The 26,401-nt window shown below is 33.5% G+C and overlaps 1 protein-coding gene across 1 annotated transcript; it reads left to right on the forward strand.

The window, feature by feature from the left end:
* Positions 1-25,575, forward strand: LOC128994873 (PHAF1 protein CG7083-like). The gene is made up of 10 exons (XM_054419694.1): positions 1-179; positions 6,276-6,358; positions 7,421-7,504; positions 12,701-12,744; positions 13,169-13,328; positions 13,569-13,785; positions 14,279-14,478; positions 20,734-20,883; positions 21,599-21,745; positions 22,129-25,575. Exons 1-10 carry the CDS (start codon positions 116-118, stop codon positions 22,192-22,194), a joined length of 1,215 nt encoding a protein of 404 aa, XP_054275669.1. The 5' UTR covers positions 1-115; the 3' UTR covers positions 22,195-25,575.
* Positions 25,576-26,401: the final 826 nt, after the last annotated feature.

The raw sequence follows: 26,401 nt of genomic DNA on the forward strand, positions 1-26,401 counted from the left end.
TTTTGAGTGTCAGGACAAAGGGAACTCAGTTACGTTAGTGGTGAATCAAACGAAAAGATTTTAGTTTTCACATTCGTAAACTCCAATATCTTATTTTGTTTGCTTATTATAGATCATGCTTGAACTGGAAATTGTACCAGAAAGATCGATTGGATGCGAACAATGGGAATTTATATTAGGTGAGTCATTAATACAGAGGGGCAACTATTTTGCGTTCTAATTTGTGAGCGACTTGTATCTAATTTCTCATTTCTAATGTTATTAACACCTTTTCTATCTTTATTTTGTTATTTCACCCGTGATATGAATATAGGCGAACTTTTTACAATGAACAAAAATGATAAAATGCAAAAGAGGCCTAGGCATTTTTCTATTGGGTCAATGTCGTTTGGCATTTCTTCATTACACCTAAAGCAGTTGTAAACAATTGATGTATGTTCTAGAAATGATTAAGTCGACAATAAGGTTGAATAAAATCCTATAGGCAGAGTTTAGACCTATGCCACATAACTTAAGACCAAGTATAAAAATTGACCCTGAGAACTTTCAAACCCTGATGTCACTCCTTAAGGGCCAAAAGTAACCATTTTGAGCACAGTTCCAGAAAGAACATAGGCTATAATCATAAGTATAAAATTTTCATTTGATATAGGGCCTAACTTAAGCTTAAGTTAAAATATTTTTCAATAAAAAAATTCATTTGACAGATAGCCTATTCAGTATTTACATACGTTAAGCACAATCAGCCAGTGGCTCACATCAGCTATCAATATTTTGATTAAATATCTGGTGACAACTTTAACATGGGGATTGAATGTCTTAAGTTTATATGTTCTCAATATTTAGGCTGTTTAAGGGAAGAGTACCTAGGGACCGAGCTTTGCTCGGGAAACTTTATCACTACACTATAGCCTACTCTGAGAGTATTCTTTGGTCAATGTAATTCTAACTTATCCCAAAAATAATAATATGAGGTATATTTTTTCTTGACATCTATTTAACTTCTATTAAAATAATAATATAGTTTACTGAAATGATGAGATAGAAGAGTTTTTAAAAATTTGTTTGGTTCCCCTAAATGGCCCCAAACTATAGAAATTAGCTACCCAGTATTTTTCACGCTGAATTCAAAAAAGGCTTATCAGTAGTAAGAAAATCTTTGTCACTGCAAGAACTTGGACTCGCTCCGAATTTAGAACTGAAACCTTTAATTTACCCTTAATATTTAAAATTAAACTTTAAATTTAAACTTTCTGACTGAAAAAAATTACGGTTGATCCTTGTTGGTGGGTACTAAAAACGAAACTTAGGTATAAACATGGTTGTATATCCAAGTTTGGTTGTCCTCGATATAATTGCACACTATTTTATTGACACTGAAAAATTATAGACTAGGCTGCCCTATAAGTTAATTGGGAGTTTATTTGATATCTAGTCCTAAACTTGTAGTCCATCTTAAGTAAGGCAAACATAATTAAAACCTAACCACAGAGATATAAATATAAGTTAGTGATATAAATATAAACACTCCTCCTCTGTAGGCCTAAAGCTACCTACCTATATTTTATTTGGGTTAGGATTAGTAGCCTACTTTTTTGAGAGAGTGTCATTATGAACTGAACACACCTAGATGATATAGGGTATTAGTGATTCATGAAATTATTCATTTATAAAAAACAACCTAACCGAGTTACCTTAATGATGTACCCAGTATTTAGTACAAAAATTAAAGCTTAGCCTATGCCTATGTATATTAGTTTTAAAACGGAGTAGAATAAGGCACGTATAATCTAGATTAGGCATTGATTAGTGTTAATAAACTAAACATGGATGAACCACTAAGTCAAGCTACTAACCCAGTTGTTCATGCTAGGCTAATCTGAGTCCTGAAAGCATCCATCTCAAGACGGCCAAAACTTAAGAACAGATCCTAGGGTTTGATTTATTTTAAACTTTTTTCCCTGAAATAGATAGGTACCGTAGCTAAACTGTCCAGTGCAATCATCCCACACTGCTAATAGCAACACTCAAACTTAGTTAGGTAAGCTAGTTGTAGGTTACAATTAATTATTATCCCTGTGACCGATTCAGTGTAACATCTGACTTCAGTCAGAATCAGACGACATTACTGACACGACTCGACAACCAACGAAAAGAGTAATTTAGTGATGATAATTATTTTTAAGAGCATTAAAAATAATAAAAAATAAAAGATATCGCTCGTTTATATTGTCAAAAGTATTAAATAAACAGTAATAAAGCTGAGAATAGTGAAAGAATAGTTTTTTAATGGATTAGAAACGTATTACTCTGGAAAGTTTTATAATGTAATACAAAATCTTATACATCAAACGATTTAATGAACTGGAGCAAAGTCGAGTCGTCCTCTTTCTTTCTGTCTCAAGTTGACAAAATTGTATGTCAGAAGCTAATACACATCAGAAGTACAACAGTAACAGTTACCTCGGAAAGTTCTTCAAGAGCTTTCTGCGCATGCGCAAGCTGAGGTGCCTGTGGGTACAGAATTTCGAGTTATGTCTTAAAATGTAAACAAATGACAATAATGGCGGAATGTTTTCTCATAAGGCCCATGTTAAATTTTCAAAAGTTTGTACTCATATTATGGCGAAAATAGATTTTTCCTGGCTATACCACTGGTCTAGAACTTATTTTTGACCCAGAACTTAGTTATTCCGTAAATATAAACGTTTTTGTTAGAGCCGATTCCCAGATCGAAGTAACAAGTATTCAAACTTTACTCGTATTATATATAGGATATCCCACCACTTTTTTTGTAGTATACTTAATGTGTGTTACTTAATCAGCTGTTGAGCTATACAGTAATTTTAAAGGTAAGGGTTAAGTGGAAGGGAAGATTTCCTCTCCTGAAACCAACTAATTTTGTGAACGTAGTAGGCCTAGTTGAATCAATAGTCAGATAATTTTATCTGTAAACAGCGGATGTAACATAAATCTAAAAGCTTAAGTCAGTTCTTCTTACTTAACCTAAACTTTGACTTCCTAATTTACTAACTTAAACCTGATTTTAAAACCCTTTATATAGTCATAAATCTGCATAAAACCTGACCTACCTTCCCTACATGCCTAAATGAGAACTTCATTACTAAACTTACTGCAATGATCAACCATAAGTAAATAATTTTTCTAGATGACTTTGACGTTTGGTAATCTTTCCAATCGAAATGCCATGATAGGCCCATCATCCAAACCGCTCAATAGACCTTAAATTCGTAATCTTTTATTTTGTTTTTTGAACACTTATTACGTCTCTTTTCAACAATTTAAACAAATTATATTTTAGGATTCAGCATGTAAAAACTGTAAGTGGGCACACAATAGGCTCTTAAACCTCACCTAAATAGGCTTAGTAGGTGTCTCAAACCTCACTGAAATCACCCAACAACAAATGAAAAACCAAAACCTTCATATCTATTTTTTTCCATATGGATCTATTGACACCATCATATTTGTGAAGGTATTGAACCAATAACATTGAACAGAAAACATTTTTAAATTATAGTATTTCCAATGGTATAACTCTTTGCCTAATTGATTACTGTTACTTTTGAGAATCGTATCATATCAGTTATTTTTGTTGTTTTTGCCTCCTGATCACAATATATAAATTATTACTAGAGGTTAAAATACCTTATAATCCGTCAGTGTGATCAAAAAGTCACCGATGAAAGGCGACCGGTTTCAACCCATCAAAGGGGTCATCATCAGGCGTTGATTGGACACATAATTACTCCGAAGAGGTCGTCATAAATACAAAACGAAGAACAGTTAAAACACCTTAACACATTTTTACAAAAACACGTGTGGCCACAAATTGACTGCGCGGCGGACGGTATGTGCACATTGAGTTACAAGTCCAGACTGTCGTCACTGCCGTCTCGTCCATCTGTCATCCCCCTCCCCTTCTTCCAGCTCTTATCAGGTCCTTTCCATGTTGTTATCATTCTTTCAATGCCGACTGCTGTTTCATATAATAAATTGCTTTCAAAAGATGCTTTTTTGTTCAAAATGTGTTGGGGATTTTTCTTGCCAGCTTTGTAGATCTCAAATTCTTCTATTACGTTTCAAAGAACACCTTCCGAAGAAATCCATCCAGAAAAATAATTCTGCTTTTGCTGAGCACCTAATAACGAACAACCATTCATATACATCAATAGAAAATAATTTAGAAATTTTACAAATTCACAGAACTAAAGGCAAACACTTAAACGTAATAGAAGAATTTGAGATCTACAAAGCTGGCAAGAAAAATCCCCAACACATTTTGAACGAAAAAGCATCTTTTGAAAGCAATTTATTATATGAAACAGCAGTCGGCATTAAAAGAATGATAACAACACGGAAAGGACCTGATAAGAGCTGGAAGAAGGGGAGGGGGATGACAGATGGACAAGACGGCAGTGACGACAGTCTGGACTTGTAACTCAATGTGCACATACCGTCCGCCGCGCAGTCAATTTGTATCCACACGTGTTTTTGTAAAAATGTGTTTAAGTGTTTTAACTGTTCTTCGTTTTGTATTTATTGACTTTATGACGACCTCGTCGGAGTAATTATGTGTCCATTCAACGCCTGATGATGACCCCTTTGATGGGTTGAAACCGGTCGCCTTTCATCGGTGACTTTTTGATCACACTGACGGATTACAAGGTATTTTAACCTCTAGTAATAATTCATATCAGTTAGCCTAATGCTTTCAATCATTGATTAACACACGTTCGTACACAATGTATGAAACCCTAAAATAACACAATTACATAGGCAAATTAAATAGCCACAATAAATTAGAGAATGTGTACAGAATAAAATAAAATAGATTACTATCAAATATTAAATATCAAACAGCATTTGCAACACAGACTGAAATTGTTTCGGTACTTTGGTATTATCCGGAGGCCACCTTTATACAGTGTGCTGCGGCGATTATGTTGGGTTGGTTAATCATAAACGGAAAGAACATACTTTAATTGACTTACTGTCCATATTTGACATGATTACAATTAGTGGCCTTTGAGTTCTGCCTCGGCAGAAGGTAGCGAGGATTGAGTTGAATGCGTTCCCGCCGCTAGCTGCCACACCAGATACAGGCGGTGACAGGTGATGCGCACGCTCCATTCAACAACCTCACCTTGGCCTACTTGGAGGGGATTTGGCAAGCTAAAATATGACTCATATGGTATTGTTTGATTCAAAAGAAACGAGGAAAGTCCTATAAACATATTTATGATACCCCAACCTAACATAGCCGCCGCAGTGCGCTGTAAAAGGGTGGCCTCTGGATAATACCAAAATACCATTGTTTCATTTCTCCACAACATGGGACCTAAAATGTATAATAAGCTTTCTTTCAACGATAAAAGAAATTGATAGCATATCAACATTTAAGAAAACACTTAGTTATAGCTTCTGGAGCATTTATACCACTTAACGATTACCTAAAACATGTATAATTATTTTTACTACTGGTTTTCAGAATTTTGGTGGTTGTTGTTTGTTACAATAGATTTTAGTTTTAAGACATAAAGTGTAGCCTAAAAGTGACCAGAATATACAGAAAACTTTGAATTTTAAACGGTTATGCCAAAGCAGCTGCCAACCTGTGAAGCACCATTGTTAAGTTTACTTAGCTACCCTAATCTAAAAATCATCGCAAAAATATGATTGACTTAAAAGTATAACCAACTAGTATTTCCCCATGTGCTTCAAACTTAAACTTATAACAACTATTCTGAGCGTTGTTTGATACATTTATTACTAAATTTTACTTAAGGGTCTTGCCGTAGGTGGCATGGCAATACCAAGACCTGGAATTTATTTACCTACTTTTTAATTTTCATGCTCCCAGAGGCCATAAAAAACCTCGTTGACAAATATTTGAGGCCTGTATAAGTATTTCTTAGTATACAAAAATGTGTGTCCGTAAACACAATACCTAGGGTAATTTTGATCAGACTTTGATGTAATCCATCATGAATGTGAAGGACTAAGCTTGAATGAGTTAACATAACAACCAGTAAGGTCATGGAAACGGAGTGTTATGGGGCTTTATTTTTATTTTTTATTATCGGTAGATCAAATTTTTACCAAAACCTAAAAAAGTCCAAATATTATTATATCCATTTAGTGCTTAAAAAAAAAACAATAATTTAGTATAGGAATTGAATTATGTTTGTTCTATGATTAGGTTTAGAGCAAAATGCTTAAGTTTAATTTTTTTTCACATCCAAAATTTGCAGGAATGCACTTCAGCCAAGCAGTGGCTATCATACAATCACAAGTCGGAATCATCAAAGGTGTTCAAGCTATTTACAGCGATTCAGTAAGTCTGTCTTCAAACATTATGGCTATTGCTAACCTTTTTATGATAATACTATGATGTAGAATGTACTATCATTTGACCTTTTTAACTTTTGTCTCAAAACTTAAAAACCGATGTTTATAGTTTCAAGTAAAAAGGTAAATATTTATCAACAGGCCTACTTGCTAATTTACTAACATCTTTCTACCCGACGCCGTACCTAATAGACTACAACGTGTCTAAAATGTATTGATTTAAAATGCTTTAAAGGTATGGTTATTAATAATCTATATAATGACACTTTTCTTTTTAATTTGTAGTCCCAACAAACTAAATAAACAGTAAAACTACGAAGACGAGCATTAATTACAGCACGTTCATGCTTTTAGAAGTCTAGTTGTAAATTTTATTCATTTCAGAAAATTTTACTCCTTTAAGAGTCAAAGGTTTTAAACCAAACATCTTCTTAAAAAAAGGTTCAAAACATCTTCTTAATTAGGCTTGCTTCGCATTTGATTTCTACAAGTTTGTTGTGGACAGTGTTTAACTAGAGCAACAATATGATAAGCTATCAAGTTCTGTTACTCTATCAACAACCTTCATATCTACACATTTTTATCTTTGCTGAGTTTGTTGAAAAAAATGTTTATTGAACCTGCAACTTTAGTCAACAAAGGTCGTGTTGCGTGTTTCACAACATGTGACTAAGAATTGTTTGTGAGGCGTATGTTTACAAACATGCTAAAACTTTTGAGGAACTAAATTAGCAGCATTCATAAAGTATTTATATTGAGCTTATAAACTGTTATAGATTGTTTTGTTTTGTTATTTGTGCTCTTTTAATATTTCCTAGTTCGTTGACCCTTCAATATAATCCAGTCAGATTCCTCCTTTAATGATGATGACTTTAGTTTTTGATTAGACTTTTAGATCGGAAACCTCGTAATATTAATACTCGAGAAATATTATCGCTCAGTTCAAGACATTATTAAACTTGTTGAAAACAGTGATTGATCAATCAGGCTTGTTGACAAAAACAAACATGACTTTGCAAATCTCAACGCAAGTTTTCTGTGTACGCAGAACCCACTGGGGACTGACCTGGTGCTGAATCTTCCACAGGATGGGATTCGACTCGTCTTTGACTCTGTGGTTCAGAGACTTAAGGTAAACAAATCTGCATCAATACAATCCTCATATGTGAGAAATATTAAATGATTTAACACAGTTTTCTATATAATCACATTTAGTCATAAAAGTAACCCAAATGAATGTTGAAAGCAATATTATTTAGATGCCAGTTTATCTTCAGCGAATTATTGTGAGAAAACATAGCACTTAAGTTCGGACGCGTTGCAGAAAGTCAACAGTGCCGGAAGGTCAAATAATTTATACCTGTGCCGCTAGGTCAAAAACTACAATGTTTGCAGTGTCTGTAGATCAAAAATCCCAGTAAGTCAAATAATACAGTCCGTGCTAAAAACGTAGTCTATGTTAAAGCGGTTGACTTATTGGGAATTTGACCTAATGCAACAGCAGTTTTAATATAACGAAATAAGATAAAATATAAGTTCAGTTTCACTGAGTCAACAGTGCCGGAAGGTCAAAAGTATAATCTGTTAAAAAAAACGATAGTCCTCTTGACGCATGACTTCAATAATTTTGTGTTTTGGTGTACTTAAAGTTGTGCTAAAATTTTGAAAATTGGCACAGAGCTTCTTGGTTAGTCCTACTCGATGACTATTTTGTTGGAACTTTAAACTAATTACCTAGTTAACCAAACCAAGCCACCTTGAAAAATAGCTGTTAAATATGGGGTTCTTCATTATTTATTACCATTTCGGGACTTAGTTTCCACAATTAAATTAAATTATTGTATTTCAGTCACCAACAATGGATGAGGATATCGTTGAAACAGCTAAATCAATGAATAAATAACTCAAGTCAACCTGTTGATTTAAGATTTGAACAAATGGGTTTTCATACAAGAACGGTTTATCCCAAGAATAAATAGTTTAACCTTTACATGTATATATCACTGAAAAGAAAAACTTTTAAAACGTTATATTTCAACAACACTGGATTATAGGCAATTTTTAATTAGGTACTTGGTTTTGAGTTTGGAAACCTAAACTATATTAAAATATTGCAATCCAGCTGTCCGTTTCCGAGAGATAGAAGTATGTAACAAAATATGTTCCATTAACTGAATAACAAGAGTTGACAGCATATTTCCTACCCAGTCAAAAGAATTAGAGAAAACTTTAAATGGGGAACATTCCTTTATTTTTTGTGGCAGTTAAAAATATGATTTTAGTATTTTGAAATTCAGCCGCCATTTTCCAAAATTGCGGCCAACTTTGAAATTTCTTGTGAAACGCCCTATATTTTATCATGTTGTAGAATATGCAATTTAAAAAAAAATTATTCTTGACATTTTTTCATTAAACCCACTTGTTTAGGAGTTACAGCCTATGGAAAAATGACTTCCAATGTACATTTTACATCATGTAGCGCCTAAACAAGTAGGTTTATAGCGAAAATGTAAGGAGTAAAAAAGTCTTAAAATTGCATCCACATTCCAAAAAGACCATAATTTTCTTTTAAAATATTAATTAAATTATTTCAATAATGGCGGTCATTTTCTAAAAGGGCGGCAAACTTGAAAAGTGGAAAACTGTTTATTTTATAGTCTTTATGGAATGTAGATGCAATTCTATGACTAATTTACTTCTTGCAATTTTGCTCTAAACTTACTCGTTTAGGAGCTACATGATGTAAAATGTACACCAGAAGTCATTTTTCCATAGGCTGTAACTCCTAAACGAGTGGGTTTATCGAAAAAGTGTCAAGGATAAACAAATTTTTAAATTGCATATTCTATCCAAAAGCATGATAAAATATGGGTGTTCCAGAATAAATTTCAAAAGTTGGCCGCCATTTTGGAAAATGGCGGCTGAATTTCAAAAAACTAAAATCATATTTTTAACTGTCACAAAAAATAAAGGAATGTCCCCCATTTAAAGTTTTCTCTAATACTTACCGTTTCCGATACCCCAATGGTGGCCTCCTTGAGTTGATCACCCTGTATATATGAATTTGAACGGATGGTGTTTTTGGCCTCTAGGGACCTCAAAACGAAAAATTAAATCGGTCCCGGGTCCAGGTGTTACCATGAGTACTACGGTAATAGCTTATTCCCTATATGCGAAATTCGCTAAAAACCTAATAGTTCTATAGAATAACTAGTTCAACTTATTAATTTTCAAGATGAGCTCGTTCGCATGGCTCAATCACGTCCTGGTTGAAGTTCGTTCGCTAAACTCACTCACTTTTAAGTTGGAGCTCGTTCGCTGCGCTCACTTGCCTTGGGGTTAGCTCGTTCGCTACGCTAACTCGCCTCCAGATTGAAGGTCGTTCGCTACGCTCACTCACCTTTTGGTTGCAAATTAGCTGTTGTCATAAATTGTTTAATTGACACAGCTGTTAAGATTCATTAATTCCTTTTAAATATGAAAAATCATAAGGTTAACATGGGAAACTCCAGAGCCACTGGGGCGGAGCCCGAATGCCCGATCATAATAAAAACTACTTAGTTTTCCTATTTAATGGCCAAAGAATCGGTGTATCGAATTTCAGCCTCCTAGGTAAATGGGAAGTGGGAGAAGTGATGATGAGTGAGTGAGAGTGAGTGTGTCAGTGAGTCAGTGAGGGCTTTGCCTTTTATAAGTAGGACTATACATAGTACATTAAACCAGCTGTTAGTTATATTGGACTAAAACAAATCGATGATTACAAAGAATGCTTTAAAAAATAATTTGAACATCCTACTACTGTATTTTACTATGCATATTTAATTAATCTGCCATCCTTGTACCGAAGAATTGAATGTATCAATGGTCAGCATTACACATAGTATAAATAAGTCAACCACAAGTATGTATTTGATTTTTTTTTCCAAATGCTGAATTTGTGTCACAAATGCTGAATGTTACAACTGTTATGTTAAGCAAATTATATTGTACTAAAAGCTAGCTAGAAGCATTGACTATTGGAGAGGGTTAGCATCGGCTACTAACTTTTTAAAAACTAAAACTTAATTTCTAAAAAACTGGGACCCTAATTTAAAATTATGGCTTTGATATTCCCTAGTTCTCAAAATTATCTTTCTTTCAACACAAAAATAATGAAAATCCATCGACTGGTTGATTCAGAATCGTGAAAAAACCCCATTTACGTTTTAATAATATATATGATACAGTCTAACCTTGATATAACGAACCTCGATATAACGAATTCCTTGATATAACGAATTTTTTTTAATCCCCTAGAACTCTCCATAAGACACAATGTATATTTTACCTCTACATAACGAACAAACCATAGCAACGACCTTGATTTAACAAATTTTTTGTGATTTTGGCTAAAATAAGACACCTCAATAATATAACGAATTTATCTTTGTCAGAACCTCTACATTGCGAATTTAACCTCTGCATAACGAATTGTCTACGTCTTTCCCTCGATATAACAAATCCCCCACCCAATTATTGTTTTGGAAAAATCTGTTTCTTTATCAAATTAAATGGAAAGATTGTCATCGCTTGCGCTAACATTCGTCTGCTCCATTTTACATCTTTGTCTGCTGCCGCTGTGCACGCTATGTTGCAACTGAGAACTGATTTCATTCACTGAGGATGAGGACTGATGACGACGTAATGTTTAGTAAGCTGTGATTGGGCGATATAGGATAACTATGGTGAATTGTACAATTTTTGGATAAAGAGAAACCTATGAAAGAATATAAGAACAAAACCAAAGAGAAAGAATAGCAACATCGCTATTTTAACATTCCTTTTACTAGTGTTTTTATTATCCTTAAGTTGGCTATGATTATACACTTTTATAATGACTTATCTAATAATTCATTGTTTTCAATACGATTTGTTTCAACTAGCAACACCAATGCTATAGTTAATGATTATTATTCCTCTGTTGTGATAAATCAGTACTGTGAACTGTAAGTAGCCTACCGGCCTATCACGAGCAGTAGCTTACAAAACTTTCTACTTCTACTGTTTTGTTTTGTTCTTTACATGGTTTATGACTACGCAGTACAGTGTTTGGCTAGGTTTTAGGAGGGTTAGAACAAGCTGTGATTTTAAACTTACAGCTTTTAACCTGTACCAAGGTCAATGCCATTGTCATGATTGCGCAATATTCAAGATCCCTCCCCTTTATTATGCCGGATAATTTAGGTTCTACTGTACAATGTAAACACTGTACTGTAAAGTATTGTAGCCTATGCTACTTTAATTGTATTTTAGAGGTCAAATCCCGACCTATATTGACCGACTCTGGTTCTGAACCTCGACTTAGCGAAATTCCTGCAAACCCAACCTCTATATAACGAACCTTGTTTTAACGAAATCCTTGATATAACGAATATTCAGTTCGGTCCCTTCAGATTCGTTATACTGAGGTTGGACTGTAGTTTGGATAGGTTTCAACCCTTCCGAGGCGTAATAGATTTACACAGTTTATGTGTAGACTACATTATAACTCATAAAGTAGTTCTAAAATTAAATGGATCTCCTTTTACAAACGTATATAATAACCAGAAATTTTCTGATCGTCCTTGTGTGTATTTCATGCCAAAAAACGAAGTAACTAAAAGCAAGTTTTGTTTGTGTAGTAAGCGTTGCAGGAGGTCTACTTTACACTGAATCGACGTTCACTTTTAATTGCTTTTGATCTTCCGGCACTGTTGACTCAGCGAAACTGAACTTGTATTTTACCGTATTTCGTTATATTAAAACTGCTGTTGCATTAGATCAAATTCCCAATGTGTCAATCGCTATAACATGGACCACGTTTTTAGCACGGACTGTATTATTTGACTTACTGGGATTTTTGATCTACAGACACTGCAAACATTGTAGTTTTTCACCTAGCGGCACAGGTATAAATTAATTGATCTTCCGGCACTGTTGAGTTCCAGCAACATTCCCCTTAAGTTCATAGACGTTTCAAAAATAATTTGAATATCTTAAACATTTTTGACGAAACTTTTAATATTAAAACTGTTAAACATACATAATTATCTTTTCCTAATAAGTAATATCATCCACATTTGACCCAGAGAACTTATCTAAATTAGATTCTATAGGGGATTTTTTTAGCTTTAATTGCTGGAAAATTTAAGCAATAATTAAGTTTGAATTAAATTAATACCTAATAATATTATCAAGATATGGTTTTAGAGTGTGTATTGTACTTGTAATTTGACCATGTTTCAAATATTTACTTTCTAGATATCTTGACATATGCAAAGACAAATACCGTATAATATATTTTTTTCAGATTATCGAGATTTATAACATGAAGCTGGTGAAGCTTAAATACTGGTAAGTGTATGTTATTCATTTGTTAAAACTTAATTGAGACGTTTTCTATCCAGTAGCTCATGGACCAAAACCCTTCATAACATCAATTTATTATGTTTCAAGCGCTTATTGATTCTTGTGTGGGCATGTACTTTTACCAATTGTATAGCTTTGTATTTTTGTATTTATATATTTATTGTACAATGGTTTTTGCTGTAAATAAAAAAAATAAAAACCATGACTGTTGTTTGTTTGGATGGTCACAACAGTTTGGTTAAATTTAAATCTGGTCTTCAAATAGCCCTAGTTTAAGAATGTTGAATGTAAAGAACAGAGAATCCTGAATTAATAATATACTTTTAACATACTTGTCTCCAACAGCCCAAACAAAACAGAAATCGAAAATCCTTGTAGTAAGTTTTCTAAGTTAACTCTCTGTTCACAGTGGACTGGTGTTCAACTCACCTGAAGTGTGTCCGAGCATTGAGCAGATTGAGCACTCATTTGGTGCGACACACCCGGGCGTGTACGACGCAGAGAAACAACTCTTTGTGCTCAACTTTCGAGGTCTTTCTTTCTCCTTCCACGTGGAGACCAAGTTTCAGGTATGTACATTTTGTCTAAATATTTACTGCAAAAACTTGCCTTGTGAAAGATTAAATAGTTTGAACATTTTCTGATAATTCATCTAGAGTTGGGATTTAATCAAGCAGTTTTATGATGAGACATATTAAAATATTAGTATGTTTAAGCACAACCTAACTTTATCAACCTACGTCTAGATGTGCAGCTCTTGGGTGAAAAGGCTTTTAATTTACTTTTATAATATTTGGTCTTGTTAACAGCCGAGCCACACAGCAGGGCTGGGGTCGTTGCAGTTCGCCAGTGGCTCTTCGCCTTGTGTCTCCGCCACCAGTGTATACTCGGGACAAAGCTTGGCTGACTGTTCGCCTCCTCCCCTCCCCCTCTCCTGTTACTACGCGCAGCTGTATCTCAGCTACGTGGACGTACTGCGAGACAACAAACGCACACGCGGACTGCGACTGCACCTGTATACAGAGGGTGAGTTATAGGCATTAGTAACATTATAAGGTACTATATTTTAAGTTTCCAAAATGAAGACAGTATAGTTTATAAACTTAATATGGAAAGCATTTTACCCTGCTAGACTGAGAAATTGAAATGTGCGGGAAAAGCGACAAGTCACCTGATATTTTAAACTCTTAATGGCCTTCAACATGATTGATTACTCAACAGAAAATTATAGAAAACCCTAAAACTTTAAAGAATAACATTTTTATAAATAAAGAAATCAATTTAGAAAATTTATTGAAAACATTTGAGTGTGGTATAGTTTGCTTTGTAGACACCACAATCTGACATGAAAATTTATCTGGATAACTTGTCATACACCTAAAAGAGGTTAAGAATTTAATCATAATTTACACAATTTCCCAATTGTTTGTCAATTGAATTGCCTATATAACCTAATCCTAACCGAACCAAATTTTTTTGCGCTTTATAAAACAAAAGTTATTTTAAAACTGTTTGGCAGGTCTGAACAGGCGCAAAAAGACTCTTGTCAGAGAAGTTCATTTCTCTGACACTTGTCAGGACGTTGCTACGCTACTAGGCACTCCGCAGCGGGTCTTCTTCAAAGCCGAAGACAAAATGAAGATACACAGCCCCAACGCTCATCGTAGAGTAACGGCTCGTAGATCAGACTTCTTCTTCAATTACTTCTCTCTGGGAATGGTTCGTAACTAGTGTTATATCATGGTATAATTTGTATTGTGTTTTTCTCCACCAATTGCAATATTGATATTTTTTTTGTAAAGAGAATAATTTAAACCCAGGTCTTTTTTAATCGTAATGTAGGTATTTTTTGTTTAGTTTCAGAACTAAATGATTTTATCTTTTATTCAGATTGTTATTTTTTTAAGTATGATAAAAGTGGTTTATATAACTTTTTACTGCCAAACAGTTCTTTTAGTCCTGTCTAGGCACCAAATATTTACACATTTTACTGCTATAGATTAGCATTACTATAAACAATACCTTCCTGCGCACCATTAGACTTGAAGATATCTGTCACCCAAACCCACCTTGGTTGTAGCTGTCAGTGACAGTTAAATATTCCAACATTTGTGTTAAGTGTAAAGTCTTTTCAGTGTTGGGGAAGCTACTTTTAAAATGTAGCTAGCTACAACTACTGCTACATTTCCAAAAAAGTAGCTTAGCTACAGCTACAGCTACAGTTCCGAAAAAGTAGCTAGCTACAACTACAGCTACAATTTTAGCTACTTTTCCAAAGACGTTACTTTTTATTCCACGCACATTAGGTAAATGTAAAATTAATTGCAACTACATTTTTATTGAACAAACATAAAAAAGGCAGTATTGTATCTTACATTACTTGGAAAACAAATTATTCCTAGATAGTATTTAATTTGTTGGCATTATAAACCTAACATTACAACAACAGAACCTAATAGTTGGGTGTCCCATCATATTTAGTACTTATTTTTAGATATTGCATTATTTTTAAGCATCTTAAATGTAAATTTCATTAAGTTCAAAGGACGTACAACCAAACTATATTTTAAAAGCTAATTTTATTTCTTTAATATAGATTTATTTATAGATGTCTTATATCAACAATATTAAGACCAATAAAACTGTAAAACGATTATTTAAAAATACATTTTTGTGTTACAGAGCCTAGCCTACTGAAATTGAAGTTTATTGCCTTTCTTTACTTTTAATGTTAAAAACGACATTGCTATAACTTTTAACCATAGTGATAAGTTACTTGTTCTATGAATAACACTTTTCAATGTCAAGAAATCGTCCTTTATTGTCATTATGCATAGGGTAAATTGTGCTTCAACCTAGTTGGTACAGAAAACAGTATTCAGCAACTTATCCTAAAATCGGCTTTTAATTTAAGCATTTTGAAATTTGTGAAGTAAAAATAACATGTAGGCCTACTTGGCTATGTAACAATTTGGCTATAGGAGGCTTGTTCTTGCAAGGACTAAACAGATATATTCCTAATAAATGAACTTGGAACTTGGTATTCGTCTTAAACCATAGCATAGCCTAGGAATAGTCCTATACAAGAGCTGTTAGCAGGAGCAAACTATGCTATTTTTTCAATGTAAGTTTCATGTTATATGGAGATTTTTTTGTTACAATTATCAAGTAGGCATGTCTTAAATCTCATCAGGTAATTTCCTCTTTGTTAATTTAGTAAACCTTTGAAAAATCTTCGTAATCTAACCAAGGAAGGGCTTGTGATGATAAACCACAATCAACAGCTGAAGCAAAGGTCGATAGACCAGCTTTCTCATTATTTTAAGGAGTGTTGGTTTCAATTTGAAACCCAAGTTGAAACACTATCGATATAATTAAGAAACTAAATTGATTACTAATTTCCCTGTCAATCACTTGCAAGCATTCAATAGCTTCTCTTGTCACCGGTAACGTTTAAACGTCGTCTGCATCTAGCGATTTTATTTTATCTGACAGTAATCATAGAGTAGTAAATTAAGGAAATGAGAGCCAAAAATGTGGATAACACTCATTTAATGGCCTCCATGTCCACAGAACGTTGTAATAGGGAATGAAACGGCTGCAACCAGCTGTATGAAGCCAAGAAAGTAGGCCTAATTTTTTTGAAAATCCCAGTTTGAAAGAGGTTATTTCACGTAAGGTTGAGGTTAAGATAAAAATCACTATCTCAAACAATGTTAATGTAGCGAGAAAAGTAGCTAAAATTCCGCTACAACTACTTTAAAAATGTAGCTAGCTACAGCTAAAGCTACAAAATCTTAAAAGTAGCGTAGCTACAGCTAACGCTACAAAAAAAGTAGTGCGCTACTGTAGCGTCGCTACTTGTAGCGCGCTACTTCCCAACACTGAGTCTTTTGCCATTCTCGTGCTAGAGTAGACTCTTTTCACTCCAATAAGCCTAAAGCCCTAAAAAATCCTTAAAATTACTCCCTCGCTACAAGCTTAACCTCACCAAAACTCTTATTACATACCATACATACAGGGTGTCTCACAAAGAGGTTTTAACATTTGATTTTATTTTTATTGCCCATTTATAGACCGAATATTTTGAAACTTTACACAATTTATAAAGTAGGTTTTAAAAATATTCTGAGAAAATTTCAGCTCCCTAACCCTAACCCTGAAAAATGATGCTTTCCAGGGTTGCCACCAGCCATGAAAACCTTGAAAAGCTTGAATTATGCATGAATTCTTGTGACCATGAAAAAAGGCATGGATTATGCATGAATTTCTCCATTGGACCATGAATTTTAAAGATCAGGATTCATTATTCAATTAGTACAATTAAATTGGCCAAATAATTTTTTTTTCATATTTAAAAACGGTTCAGAGAAACCAACACCAAGAGAATACTGTCTGGAAATGATTATTTAACATGTTCCACGATCAGAAACATTTGCTTAGTTAGTTCATTCCAAGTCATTCGAGGTTAGATGCTGATGTGAGCTGAGTCTTTCTGAAGACTTAATATGGTTTAAAAAATCATTAGTAGGCCAACTTCCGCGTATGTATAAAGGGACATGGCAATCACAAAAACAGAAGTTTTAGACCATGCTCGGAATTGAAACGGGGTGTACAATAAAACAAAATTTCCGACTCTTGACGCCTGATTTTAATAGCTTTGTGGATAAACCAATCATATCTTAGTACGTTGAGTAATAAGATAAACCAGTAAAAATAAAGGATATTTTATGACATTCATGTGGAGGGATAAAAAAGGACTTTTTGGCCAGGTGTGCGGGATCTTTGTTTTATTCCGGTGGAAAGACTGAATTAGACCTATACTTATATATTTTACTCTTCTTCTCCAATGTGTCATATAGAATAGCTGGACCCATTTTGTTTTCATCTTTGTTTTGAATGTATATTTATGAATTACTCTAAAATAGTTGAATTTCATGTATGGAAAGGTTATTCAATAGTAAAACGCAAAGAAACTGCCTCTTCAACAATTTCTTAAGTCAGCAAAAATGAGCGCACCGACCATGATTTCTTTTTTTAACTGCCCATGAAAACCATGAATTTTGCATAGATTTTTTCATCCCACTATGGTGGCAACCCTATGTAACATTTTCCAGTGTTTGAAGGAAAACAACTCCCAAACAGGAATAGTTTTCCAGAAACATTTAAAAACTGGCCTACCTAATTCTAAAATATTTCTAGGAATTTAAAAATGAGCTAAACAACGTACAGAGACGTAACATAATATCATTATGAGTAACGCATTTATTTACTCCATAAAATAATATGGTGATTAATTTTTTTTTAATTTTTAATTTTTTTTAATGTCTTCTATTCCATATCTTCCAACTCCATGTCTTCTATTCCACATCTTCCAACTCCATGTCTTCAAATTCCATATCTTCAAATTCCATATCTTCCAACTCCATGTCTTCTATTCCACATCTTCCAACTCCATGTCTTCTAGTCCACACCTTCCAACTCAATGTCTTCTATTCCACACCTTCCAACTTCATGTCTTCAAATTCCATATCTTCCAACTCCATGTCTTCTATTATACATCTTCCAACTGCATGTCTTCTATTCTACATCTTCCAACTCCATGTCTTCTATTACACATCTTCCAGCTCCATGTCTTCAAATTCCATACCTTCCAACTCCATGTCTTCAAATTCCATATCTTCCATCTCCATGTCTTCAAATTCCATATCTTCCAACTCCATGTCTTCAAATTCCATATCTTCCAACTCCATGTCTTCAAATTCCATATCTTCCAACTCCATGTCTTCAAATTCCATATCTTCCAATTACGTGTCTTACAGGTTGATCACGTTAAAAAAATGCCACGTTGGTTTATACCAGGTACATAAATATAGTCAATTCTTTTAACAAAGTCTGCAGTTGAAATAACGGTTTGCAAAGTTTAAATGAATTTATTATTTTGAATATCCATGGCAACATAAATCAATAATAGTTTAAATAAGAAAAGGCAAAAGCTATAAAAAATGTTATAAAAGATTCATTTGTTGACCTTTAATACTCTGTGTTAAAAATTCTTTTTCTAGACTAGCTGTGTTCCCGTTCTACGCACGGATAGTGTAGTCAGTTGAAGTCACTGGTTAAAATACTACCTCAACCTCACAATTTAACACTTTATTCTGGTTGACATTTTCATTAACAAAGGTGCTCTTGTCTTTTTCGTGAAGCACTGAGGAATAAAAACATTAATGCGTCAACACCAGACATACACACAAAAATACAGAAATTAATTAAGTTAGGAATCTTCTACGGTTTAACCATAGCAAAGTACATATAACATTATTAGTAAGCGCCGTCAATGAGTGGAAACCTAATTTTTGCAAGCTATTGGCGACAATGATTTTAAAAAAGTAAGTTTCCCATCCGTAAACAACACTGATTCATGGTCTTTTTCCCGGTTATCAAAACTCAAGAACAATTTGATGCACAAAGAATCTCTGGTTCCTGACGTGGATGACGCCTAGTTATTTAATTTGATTTACCGTTACACAATATTGCACTTGCGATTAATTAAATCCGTTATCTAAGTAAAAACTTGTTTAATCTCACTTGGTTTGAATTTTCTTTCAAATCGTGATCCGAAATGGTTGCGGCATTTGTAAACAACATAATGTAAACATATCAGTGACGGCTAAAAAAAATAATCTTGATCCAAACTAACAGCTTTTCGTTATTTCATAGATGACGTATGTGATAAACATTAGGAAAAAACTTTGCAAACTGGGAAAAAACGCACAAAATTGGGTTTTTGAACGCCCGTCATTTTATTTACAAAGTAGTGAGGCCATATTTTAATGGCTAAAGACACTCTCGCCAATCATGTGAATACATGAAAATGATTTGAATCTTGATAGATACTCTCGTTTTCCTGGAGAAGATAGCGTAGAATGCCATCTTGAGTGTTGCAGACAGACAGAAATAGAGATAAGACTAGTTTCTGCTTCTTTAATGTATAAAACGTAAAAATAACCTAAAATATGTAATTCTGAGCAATGTACAGACAAAATTCTAATTTTATTTATATAGCATTATATAATCTTTTTCTAACACCTGCCCCACCAAATTACCAAATATTAGGGTAGAAGAGAATTTTGAAATTGGCGCACTCTTTGAGTGACTATTCCAACTATTGTCATTGACCATAACAAAGGACCATAAGGCTGGGAATACACTATCATAGTTCTATGACATTTATCTATTACCAATTGTCTTTGATGAAAATATTATAGTGTAATGGACCAACTTACTATACATTATGATATTGTGTCTATGATAATCCTAAAACGATCTAATCATAAACAATAACTCGTCCCCTAGTTATACAGTATAACCAACTAGCGTCACTAGCGATCGGTGTCACCGGACATGAACTAGACACGAAAAACGAGCATCAAAGTGTTCAATGGGATGAGAAGTCTACGTTACACCGAAACAAACCCAAAACTTATTGGCTGATAGACTCTCTAACAATTAATTTACTAAGATAAGATTTATTAAAAATCATTAAAAATTGTGTTTTTGTCATTGTGAAATATTTTTATTGTTACATTCTTTGGAAATTAGGCTTTTTAATCAGGAAACTAGAACATAGCCTGGTTAAATCCTAAAAGTAGAGTCCAAAATTATTCAAACTGTGATCAATCCACAGCAACACATTGAAAATTAACAAGCTTAACAAATTAACCGTAGGCTCTTACACAGTTTCTTATGATTTTTAAAGCATTTTTTTTTTCAATTTTCCACCATTTTGTTTCTACTTGTTAGGGAGCTGAAATTGTTCCAGAATATTTTTAAAACCATCTTTATAGGTTGTGTAAAGTTTCAAAATTGTTGTGCACAAATTGGCGAGTGATATAATCAAACGTTAACCTCTTCGTGCGACATGCTGTACATTGCACCATGCCTACATTAATCCATAATAATGTTTGTTTTTAGGATATTCTATTCGATGCCCGGACTCAGAAGGTGAAGAAGTTTGTTTTGCACACTAACTATCCGGGCCATTACAACTTCAACATCTACCAGCGATGTGAGTTTCACTTGGGCTTCCCACCGCAAGCTGCTGAGGACAAGAAGACCATTCAGGTACTGAAGTAGACAACGGACGCCATAATCAGTGATGTAGTGGGATGCTTTGCCACTCTGCCTTTTCCAGTATACTTTATATTAATAGGCCACCTGTGCTTTTGGGATTGAACTATAGCTAAAAGGGTTTTGTAAAAAATAAACTTTACAGTTGCCTTTGCTTGATATGCAGAAGAACTCCAACCATCTGAATCGTCAACTATCCAAATTGCTTACAGAAAGAATAATTTCCAAAACCCAAAACTACAGTAATAAGAATCGTTATTAAAGAAGGCAAGATTTACCCTTGTGCTATAGCGTTTTGTACAAAAACAATATTTAGAACATAAATAAACAATTTATTTTGTAAAGTTAATAATTCGCCACGATTTTGAGTGACGATAATGATGTCCATATGGTTACAGGAATGTTTTGTAGAGATCATCGGCTCCCGCAGTCATGGGAACATTATCATCGTCTTCTGTAACCGTGACAAAATCCAGAACATGTTCCACAGTCTTGTTAGTTGGTTGTTGTTGGAATATCATCATTGTCCCCCGCAATAACGGCAAAAGAGTGAATTTTTTTATCTTTGCTAATACCATTGCAATATAGGCTTGACTCTAAAAAGGTATTTTATTCAATATATAACACTTTCGGTAAAACCATTATGTAAAAACTGAATTCAAAACATTATCGGCAATTTAATCTATAACCAGCTTTGGTTTTGTGGTAGATCTCGGCGTACACAAAGTGGGATAGTGTGTGTGAGAGTGTGAAGCCGTCCGAGCGCCCGGTGGTCCTCAACAGGGCTTCCTCTACCAACACCACCAACCCTTTCGGTTCCACCTTCTGCTACGGCTTTCAAGACATCATATTTGAGGTAAATACCACAAAAAAGTGTATTTGTCAATTTTCTTACTAACAACTCAAAACACATTCAACTCCATCTTCTGCTATAGCTTTTAGGACATCATATTTTTAAGGTAAATACCACTAAAGCAAGTGTATTTGATGATTTGCTAAGACCTTCAACTTAAGTCCAACACAGAAATATATTTTTTTGATGCTCCTTTAGTGAAGAAATAGTAGTCCAAAGTAATGTTAGTCAATATGTTTTTTCACAGGATAGAGAGATTATATGTTGTCAGATTAGGGTTGAATTTTGTTTGTCTGAAAGAGTAAAAAAAAGTTAAAAAAAACAAAAATCGCAAAACTTGATTGTTTGATATATTCTTTTCTGAGGTTTATTTTATCTTGTCGCAGGTGATGTCCAACCAGCACATAGCCTCGGTGACCTTATACCTCGCCCAGGAAGGTAGTCAAGTATGACGATGGCTCACCGCCATGTATCTAGTCCTGGCGGGAACGTTTTGCCATTTCTGAGCTCTTTAGGTTCACGGGCTATTCAGTGCCAATCGCAGTTTATTGAGTATTTTCAAATTCTGGCTTTTGTTCACATGAGGGCAGACATTGCTACGTTTGATTATTGATAGATTAAAAAACCCAAAAAAATACTTTATCGATTGAAGCTCAGTTAAAAATTGTTAACTATTTTCGGTTTTTTGTATAAGTATATAAAGGTTGCGGAACTTGTTTACATTTTACCATCCATTTCAATGTTACAAACCTCTATATTGAGCGTTGTTCAATATGAAGGTTAAGAGCATATTTATATCAAATCAGTTCTTACATTGAAAACTAATAAATTGGTTACTACGTACTATACTCCAAATTTCTACAGTTGAGATATTTAAAAATATAAATAAAGAATCTTACATTTGATGTTATTTTTATAGAGAATCAGGCAAGCAAGCACTATGTGTATTTTTGGAACTATTCTGATGGCGGTTTGTGACGTTTACATCATGAAAAGCTGGTCATTATTATTTTTTGTCCTTGCTGAAAAAAACCTTAGACTCTTCTACCCCCATTGGCAAGGGGTTCACGGAAAAATTACAAAAAAGAGGCATATAACACATTTAAATTGTAAAAAATAAAACAGGTAGGAAGGGGAAAATTTTCCTTGTAGGTCTGCTGTTACAGGGATGTTTCATATTACCTTTTAGCTCTGTCTGCCCTCTAAAATATTATCCATAGCTAAGTGACAGCAAAAATACTGTATAGATTACCCGTTTTAATTATTTTTAGGTTACAACATGATCCCCTCTACCCTACGATCTATTACATTAACTGGGTCCAAATTAATAATATAGATTTTAGTATTATTATCTGGTCAAGTAAATTACAAATCAAATAATTAGAGCTATTGACACGTATCTTTTTAAAGGGAAATACAAAAACATTTTATGTTGTAAAAATGTTACATGTTTGACAAACGAAGGGTTGGTAGCTGTTTAAAATGTTGTTACTGTCTTCTTAAAGGAATGGTCTTTACGTGTTGGCAGTAAAATTTACAAAAGATTTAAAATATTTTAAAAGATATAATGATTGGTATTACCGTATTACTTAATCAGAAGGATTGTGGAGGATTAAGGCTACGTTTTATTTTCAAAAAATAAGTACGTATGTTGAAACTTTAATTAACTTAGTTTATTCAGTTTTATTTGAACGTTAGAATAACATTTATTTGTATATGCTTGGTAAAAGACCATTTGCATTAATTTTTAAACACAGTATTCTGTTATAAGGTTTTTTGTTTGGGAGATTTGTTTATTTTGCTTACCTGCAGTAAACAAAAATCCTTAAATTTTCAATTTTCCCTTGTGCCATCACAGCATTCCTTTCGTTAATTTCTAATCAGTTTTGTGTAAAGTTAACTCTTTTTTTTCACCAGTACAGGGTAGAGTGGTAGATCTGTTATAAGGTTAAGTTAGCTATCACCATGTGCAATAGTTTGTAGTCCAACATTAAGTGATTTAGCCCTTATATCCCTAGAGTGCCTTTCTTCTTTACTGACTTGATCGGGTTCACAAAGATTTTAAATCCACCCAATTTTTAAATATTTTTTTTTTTTTACAATTTAACCTTTGTTTTTTAGCATTGCTGATCCAAGCACAGTCCGAAATTTGTAAGCACTTGTGTTTGATTGCAGTTACAGTAGATTTTCTCTCACTTAAAAACCTCTTGTTCAAACTAAAAAGTCTGAATGATCGATTAATACAGAGTTAATGGTTTGGTTTAAAACCATACATCATGCGTGCAAAATTAATTAACCATGGTACTGTAAAGGAAAAAAATAAGGAAAGCAGCAGTTATGGGTTTCTACCAAATATAGGTAAAAAGAGGTTTTTTTATGTTGGTATGGTCAAAGTGTCATTTCAGTATAGGTTTTTTGAACCTAACAAATACAAACCTATGTGATTGAATCTACTGTAACTTACCTCAAGTGTGTGCAGTATAAAGTCAAGTTAGTGAAGATAAATAAAATATAGTTATCAAGCTCCTCTTCTATTTTGTTCGCTCAGAAATCGGATAAAAAAGAAAAACGAAAAAAAATTAGTAATATTACAAAACCCCAAAAAAATGTAATGGGCAAGTAATAGATGTACTTATTAATCCCTGAGGAAGTGTTCATTTTAAGCAGTTGCTGTGTATATAGTGTATCGTGCATGTTTGAACCGCTTATGGACTTTGTTGTTTATTTTCTGTACATATCCAGATGAAATTGTTATTTATTCAGTGAATTGTTAAACCATTATTGGTTATTTTACACCAGTAAAGTCAAAATATTGTGATAATCGTGTGAGGTAGTGATGTTAAACCGTACCTCGTTTAATAGACATTTAATAGCAGATTAGTTTGCATCAATAATAGCGAGATACAACAGCATCTTCTCTTTTACCCATCCAGTGTTAGACTACATGACTACATACTTGTGTCAGTTGTATCGAGTTGAAAAAATAAAATCTACTAAATATTATATATTTTAGTATTTTGAATTTTTGTATAAATGTTAGATATTGTAACACTACACGTAAAAAGTTGGTTTCATTTGATTTACCCACTTATAAAGCAGTATTTGAAACCAATTTGTGAAATCTAATGAACTTAGTCCGCTGGACGGACGTTCAATTATGCAAATTGGTTTTCACAAAATCTTTTAACAAGTTTTGTTTCTTCAGTGTCCCGTTGTACACTACAGCAATAACTTTTGTTAGTATTACACTTTATAAGTAATATTTTGGTTGTAAATGTAGGTGAGTTCAAATGATTCTTCTTAGGGAAATGTGTTGTATTCGTCTGTATATTTTGATCAATTGAAGGATCTCAAAACAATTGTTGTGTGTTGTGTGCAGGTTTGTTATTCGTATTACGAGTGAACCTTATGTATAACTATGGATTGTATTTAATTAATTCTAAACCCTGTTAACACCAAGTATACCTTATGGTTTGAAGGCAGGGACATTTTGAATGTTTATCACTAGGCCTATATAATACTTTGCAAGCATTGTTTAACCAATTTACACTCTTTAATATTGTTTTTTGCAATTATTTAACCTTTCAGTTAGTTGTAATATTATTGATAATCAGATTTTATTTGTGTCCATACAAAATTAGTATTTTAAACTAATTGTAGATGTTACAAATATTTTATTAAAATTAGTGATAGTGTATGTCATAAAAAATACTTTTATTTTTGTATTTTGCACGAATATTTTGCTCAAAAGTGTCATATTTTATTTGAATGATGATTTAATTCCATGTTGTTATTTTACGTTTGGCAAATTTGACAATTAATAAACATTTGAAATATTTTATTGACTATTCCTGGAAGGTAGTCCATATAAATTATAATGTATAGCAAAATTGACAAAAATTTAAAAATTAAATTTTTAAAAATTTATTTTTTGGTGTCTTTTTCTCATTTAATACACATAACCTACTACTAAGCACTTTAATTTGCTTACTCAAGTAAATCTGTTGGCTATGGCATTGGCATGGGGGAAAATAACTATAGAATTACAAACTGCCATACTACTAATTAATTAGATATGATATAACTATATGACCTGGACCCGGGACCAATTTACTTTATTGTTTTGGGGTCCCGGAGGCCAACCGTTCAAATTCATATATACCGGGTGTCCCATAATACTCCCTCCACCTGGTAAATTTTTGGACGGCTGCATACATTCAAACAAGCTGCGATACAAGTTAGGGTAATGTAAAGTACTTTTTGGTGGTATTTTCAAATTCACCCCACCCACAAAAGGGGCTAAACACTTTTAAATTAAATGCCAATCCCTATCAAGAAGCACATAATTTTAGAGCTCATAAATAAAGGAAAATACTGCTGAAAATCCAACTTTGATACAAAGAATCTTCAAAAAGTTATGGCAAGAAATGTTAGACGTTAATTTAACTGGAATTTTACATTCCATCACTTTTATTTTTTCATGGGTGTAAATTTTCAAATAACCTTCAGTACACACGGGCCCATGCACATGGGTGGGGAAGTGGAGGTGATATCACCCACTTTTTAACATGATTTTGAATTTCATCACCCGTCCCGAAATAGTGGTTAGTGGGGTTTTGATATTAGCGAATTTCCCTATAGGGAAGTAGCTATTACCGT

Source organism: Macrosteles quadrilineatus, unplaced genomic scaffold, assembly GCF_028750875.1.
Source record: "Macrosteles quadrilineatus isolate MER2022 unplaced genomic scaffold, UCM_ALF_1.0 Scaffold_5__1_contigs__length_97177068, whole genome shotgun sequence".
NCBI classification, from domain to species: Eukaryota; Metazoa; Arthropoda; class Insecta; order Hemiptera; family Cicadellidae; genus Macrosteles; species Macrosteles quadrilineatus.